At 41.6% G+C, this 6702-nt stretch overlaps 1 protein-coding gene across 1 annotated transcript in view; it reads right to left on the reverse strand.

The window, feature by feature from the left end:
- LOC102236070 (nucleolar protein 4-like) overlaps positions 1-6444 on the reverse strand; it is an 84406-nt gene extending 77962 nt beyond the window's left edge. Inside the window, exon 1 of the mRNA XM_023338332.1 lies at positions 5393-6444. Within this exon, the coding sequence (XP_023194100.1) occupies positions 5393-5812 (420 nt within the window). The 5' untranslated portion in view covers positions 5813-6444. The remainder of the gene's footprint in view (positions 1-5392) is intronic.
- Between the last annotated feature and the right edge of the window lie 258 nt (positions 6445-6702).

Here is a 6702-nt window from a genome sequence, read left to right on the forward strand (position 1 = left end):
GCCGCTTCGCCTGCCGGTACCTATCAGCTGCTTCCGGAGTCCCACAGGCCAAAAAGGCCCAGTAGGACTCCTTCAGCCTGACGGCATCCCTCACCGAAGGTGTCCACCAACGGGTTCGAGGGTTGCCACAGTGAGAGGCACCGACAACCTTGCGGCCACAGCTCCGATCGGCCGCCTCGACAATGGAGGCATGGAACACGGTCCACTCAGACTCCATGTCCCCCGCCTCCCTGGGACGTGTTCGAAGTTTTGCCGTTTTTGCAAAATAATGAAAGAGCAGATTGTCAAAGATCAAACAACTTTAAATTCTAATGAACGTTTAATACTGGAGCTGGAAAACATTTTAAATATCCAAAATAAATAAACAAACAACAAAATAAATAAACAACAAATAAAACTAAATATGAAGTCTCTGTAAACAAATGAAGAGCTAGTTGGGAACAAAGCACCAGACTGAAGACTTTCATCATCCAATTTTTGGCAGAAAGAGAAACATTATAAATTACACAAATGGAAATTATTGAGTTGTTTGAATTTATGATGCAATTCCTTTATTTTTCAACCAACTGCGACAGGCCTACCTACAATTTTAAAATCTTGCCGTGTGAACCAGGAGTACCCGGAGAAAACCAACATCCTCAGGGAGATGTGTCCTTCTGGGATTCAAACCCACAACCTTCAGCAGCGAGCGCTCCACCTTACCAGTACCACCAGAACATAACCATTTCTGCTCTTTTTGTAAAAATGATCTCCTCTCTTTCCTCTCTGATTGTTTTCACCTCCACAAATTACCACGTCAACCTTTCATTTCCCATCTCGTTCTGGCTCTGACCCACTATCCCCGTCCATTTCCAAAACAGCCTGTTGCTAGGATACGCTCAGACTCCCCCCCCACCCCCTCCATCATTACTGGCCTTCGTCCTCATCCAAACAGAAATGCGTCAGACTGACACATAAACACATCCGGAAATCAAACTTTATCCTCTCAACACGTTTTTCTACAAAGTTATAAGTGAAATAATCCGCCAGAAAAACCGGTACTTCTTCAGAATATGTGTTTTCTATATTTATTAAAGGGGAAGTCTGAAGTAAAATCAACTTTTTTAGCTTTACATCACTTTAGAAAACAACTGGAGTGTTGCTTTGATTCTTTCATGCAATCAAAAGCTTTAATCTCCATGGCAACCATTCAGCTGTCCAAAACACCTGGGTGGACCTAGCCCCGCCTTCAAGGAGAAAGCTCCTCCCCTCTGTGCTCCTTCAGACTAGCCAGCAGCAATTAGCAACCACCTGGTGGAACTGCTGAACTCATTGTAGGAACTACTTCTCAAAGCTACGTTGGTAAAAACGTTAAAGGGTTAACAGAGGAGCCATGTTGGGATGTCTTCCCGAAAGTTCAGAAAAGTTTTTAAAGGGACAGCAGTCAATTTCAAGGCAATAAATTACAAAGTAATATTTCTTTGAAGTCGTATTTCTTATATACAGTATTTTTATAACTACTGAATGTAACACAGTTACTTCATTATGTTGTAAAATGGCCATCATTTCAACACATAACACTGCCCCTTTAAATCTGTCTCCATGTTGTGACAGTTTGTTATGAGACGATCTGTGAAAAGACCGACCTCCTCCCTGAGCTGAAATATTTGTTGTTGTTACAAAAATGTTTTCTACAACAAAAACAACTTAAGACATTTGACTTTGCATCATAGATTTATCTGACGCCTTGAAATTGGGCCTCTGTCTCTTTAAGAATCTCCAACCCTTTCTGACATCACGACAATGTTTCTCCATGATGCCGTTTAAAACCGCTCTTAGGAGCTGAATGGACCAGGTGTTGGCTAACTGCTGCTGCTACTCTGGAGGAGCTGAATAGGGGAGGAGCTGTGTAGAAATAGGCGGAGCTTTGAATCAGTAGGCATTTTATCCAGCTGAATGGTTGCCATGGAGATTAGAGGATTCTTGAATGAGAGGATCAAAACAACTCCAGGTTTTTTTTTAATGACAAAAAATATTTTAATACAATAAAAAAGCTAAAAAAAATGTCAGTTTTATATAATACTTAAATAATAATTAAATAAAACAAAGCGCAGCACATTTATCCCTCCCTGAGTCCGGTTTGTTTGTTCTGTGGATCTGGACCCCTAAAGGGTTAACGGTGACCTGTGATGACCCCGTCTCCATGGTGATTCGCCACGCTGCCTTTCGGGTGCGGCGGCGAAACGAGGAGAAGGTCACAGGAGGAGGAGTGGGCCGGAGGAACGAAGGTAATTGAAGCCTTGGCGTCTAATTAAGACTCGCGTTAATTTTCTTTTTACCTTCGTCGCCATGGCAACAGCTGGAAACGGAGGCGGGAGGAGAGAGAGCGCATTCAGAAATAAAACAAAAACATTTTAGCTTCCAGTCACAGTTAGAGACTAAAAACCAGTTAATGGAGCAGCTTTTTACCTCCGTTCTCCTGTTTTATGTATTTCTCCAGCCTCCATGTTGAAATCTCATTTTTAAGGCGTAAACTTTAATAGAAGAGAAGCTGTTAAAATTAATTATGTGGGATGTGCCGTGGTGGCGTAGCGGTTAGCGTGACCCGTATTTGGAGGCCTTGAGCCCTCGATGCGGCCGTCGCGGGTTCGACTCCCGGAGCCGACGACATTTGCCGCATGTCTTCCCCCCTCTCCTTCCCCGTTTCCTGTCAGCCTACTGTCATATAAGGGACACTAGAGCCCACAAAAGACCCCCTGGAGGGGTAAAAAAAAAAAATTTAATTATGTGTTGAGTTTTCTTTTGTTGTTTTTTTACCCAAACTTAGAAAATAGAAACAGAACTCTACTGCACTGCAAAAAACACAAAATCAAAAGTGTTCACTGCAAAAACAATTTATCTTACAAAGTATTTTGGTTTAGTTTCCAGTAAAATATCTTAGAAAACATTAAATAACTTTTCAGTAAGACAGAGAAGCTTGTTTTAAGTCAATAATTATTAAATATTAATAAAAAAGTTTCACCTGCAGATTATTAGGAAAAAATTGTTTTTATGAGTGAAATAATCTGCCAATGAAACTGGAAAACACAACTTTAATTTGTTTTATTCAGTCAGTTAGGAATAAAACAGCTAATGGAAAATAAATAAGACAGAAACTGAAACAACAGATCGACTATTTAGTCATACTTGTAAAAATAAACTGCAACAAACCATTTTTGAAATGGTTTAGAAAATGAAATTGGGAATTAATAATAATAATAAATAAAAAAAGCATAATGTCACTCAGAGAAGAAAACATAGAATTAGACTGAAGAGATCTGAATAAACCTGGCCTTCTAGATCAGGCACATCGTCACTGATACCCGATCTAGAATTTGTTGTAAATATTGGGACTGGTACAGATATTGATCTACTGACAACGTTAAAGCTGCAGCAACTTTTATAAAAATTATTTACATATTTGTTGAAACTATCACCAGTTTGTTATGAGATAGTTAATCTGTGGGAAAAAAAAGAAATCTGGCTCCTCTGCTTTCTCCCAATGCTAACTAGAAACAACCAATCAGAGCTTGGAGGCAGGACTTGGCACTGTAAATCAGGCATGTGTGCGCGCCACCAGCAGATCCACAATGCTAAGGCGAGTTAGCGTAGTGACAACAGCAGTTAAATGGTTTTCCTGTAACTTTCAGATGCTTCTCTGGAATTAGCACATTTATCAGCGAGTTCATGAGAGTGATTGACAGCGCTAAGACCTAGCTCTGATTGGTTGTTGGTGGTCGTGAGCGGTTCATTTCTTCAATGGCAGCTCAGGGAGAAGGTGGAGCAGATCGATCTTTTCACAGATTATCTGTCTCATAACAAACCGTCACAACATGCTGAGAGTTTTTACAAAAATGTAAAAAACATTTTTTGTAAAAGTTACAAACTGCAGCCAGACTGCTCCCGACTGCACTACTAAAACACATTTTTAGAATTGCCCAAACAGACTAAAATCAATTAATATGTTTTCTGTTGAGCTCATATATATTATTCAATAATTTAGCAACAAAAATGGGTTTTGAATTAAAAATTTAGCTTGTTTTATCGATATATAGCTAGATAAAAATGCAATTAATTAATTATAGACTGAAATAAATACAACCTACCACTAGTTAGAATGACTTGATGTCTATAAGGTGACTATTATTAAAAACAAAAGAGTTAGAAGCTGTTTGTTTCTTGACCTTTTCTCACTGTTTAACTCTGATTAGGTGTGAATTTCCCTGTTTTTGCTTTTATTCGTGATTCAGTCCGGAGCCTGTTCATCGTTTTCGTTTCACGTCTCTGGATGCATTTTTGTCGTCTCAGCTGAGTAATAAATGGATCATCGTGTCTCACACCCAGCCGCGCAGACACACACACACTTCGCTGGAGTGTAAACACACAGGCTGCCTGATAGACAGTTGCTGCAGGAAGGTCACATCCCTCTCAGTGTGACACATAAAGAAGCAAAACAGAATAAACACAGCGATGATTTGAAACATAAATACAGCTGGAAGAAGCAGCAGAGTTCGACTCTCACTCACTCAATCCTCCAAACTATTGTTTTCTTTAACCTTCCTCTCCTGTTAGCCATTAAAATTCACTTTAATAGCTTAATTCAAACTGATTTGTTTAAACTTTACTGTTGTTTTTGAGTCCCACTGGCTGTCATGTCTCACTGCTACCACGAGGTGGCGGCATTGTTTCAAGATAGCTTCGAAATGTCAAATGTCAAATATGGTCAACGGAAACACGGATGCTAGCTGCCAGCTAGCAGCTACTTGCTAGCTTCAAGATAAAAATTGCACAATTATATATTCAGTGTAAACGCAGCTGCTAACTAGCTTCGACATGTCAAGTTGCGCAATTATATGTAGAAACGTAGCTGCTAGCTAGCAGCTACAATGACAAAAAATCATATAAGTAACAAAACACGACAAAATCAGGCAAAAGAACATTTTTAAAAATCAGTTTCTTTCAATAAGAAAGTTCAGAAACTTTAACGGAAACTGGAGGTGTGTGTCTGTGTCTGGTGGCTGTTTGGTTAAAACATGTTTGGTTTTTCATTCAGTGGGAAGAAAATCCAGAACTTTTACTCCAGTAAGAGCAGCAATCCTTCATAATAACATTACTCAAATAAAAGTAGCAAAAATACTCCTAAAAGTTCATTTAAAATAAGTTATTCAAGCAAAAATAATTGAGTAAATGTAACTAGTTACTACCAAACTGTAAAACAAACAGACACAGACAGGTCCAATTGGACTCTAATGACACAGGTGTTTGCCGCTACCATGGCAACCAATCTGTTCATCCACATCATCTGAAAACACACACACTCACACACACACACCTGAAATGGGACAAACACAAAGAGACAGAAAGGGGAACTAACCGTTGCCTTGATGGGGACGTACAGCACCGGTCCCTCCGGGCCGGTTCGGCCCACCTGGAAGCCCTTGGACCTGACCCAGAATTTGAACTTGGCGTTGATGTGATGATGGCCGCCGTCCTCCTCGCCCTCCTGCAGCAGCGTCTGGAGGATTTTGTCGTACTTGCGCCGGGTCACGGTCTTGGTCTTCCCGGAGTCTCCGTACGTTTTCAGGCACCAGTCCCGGAATTCCCCGACCATCTCCGGAGCCTCGCCCGGAACCGGGTCGCTTTCGGCGGGACTCCGGCTGCTCTGCTGGGTCTGGGTCGGCAGCCTGCTGGTACCGGTGCTGCTGCTGGTGGAGATGGGATCCAAGTCTCCAGCAGCACCGGCGGATTTTCTCGTTGTCATAGTGAAATGACCAGATGACCCACTTTTGGACATTTCTCCGACAAAACTGCAAGTCCGTCCAAAACCGGGAAATATGTATATAAAAAATAATAATTTTAAAAAAGATCTAACCCGTGAATTTGTTCCGACTAGTCAGTTTGGACCCTCCTCTTCCTCCTCTTCTCTGGTATTTACGCACCAGCTGCGGTGAAACTCCCCGGCTCGGTTCGGGAAGCTGGTACCGGGACACACCTGTTCGCTCGGCCCGGTCCCGTGGGGGATGTCAGCCAGCGCCTCCCACTCTTCCTCCCGTGAGGAAGACTCTGCTAGTGGAGCCGAACGGGCCGCACGTTCGGTCCGGTTCGGCCCTCCTCCTCCAGCTGATGGCGGACACCTGTTAGCGTCCCGCTGCGCCTCATTGTTCCCTCCGCCGGGCTGGAGGTGGGAACAGAAAGCGGGTCCTGATCAAGGTACCGTCCACATCCAACTGGGTCCAACCCGGACCGTCCGGCGGGACCCGCACGCGGCAGCCAGAAGCAGGAAGTGGATGTCAGAGAAATAATCAAGACAAAAAGAAACATACAGACGTGGGCAGATGTTAAAACTTAACATGCAACAGGTTTTTGTGTTTCACTCGGTAAAAATAACAAAAACAAAGAAAAAAAAACAGAAAAGATACAAACAAACTTAAATTGACCAATTTTAGACCATGAATGACTTCGGGACAAACGTATTAATCCTCCTGTTTTGTTTTTTACATCAAAAATATTATCGGCTATTTAGATAATCGTCAACTAATAACTATTAGGCAATTAATCTTTAATTCTGCATTAAAGAAATAAGGTTTCCTTTTAGGAATATTTTTATTTTTACTTGAGTAATTTTGAGTGAAATTTGTGGATTTTCTGCCCACTGAATGAAAAACACGTTTTAACCAAAAATTC

Source organism: Xiphophorus maculatus, chromosome 1, assembly GCF_002775205.1.
Source record: "Xiphophorus maculatus strain JP 163 A chromosome 1, X_maculatus-5.0-male, whole genome shotgun sequence".
Taxonomy (NCBI): Eukaryota; Metazoa; Chordata; class Actinopteri; order Cyprinodontiformes; family Poeciliidae; genus Xiphophorus; species Xiphophorus maculatus.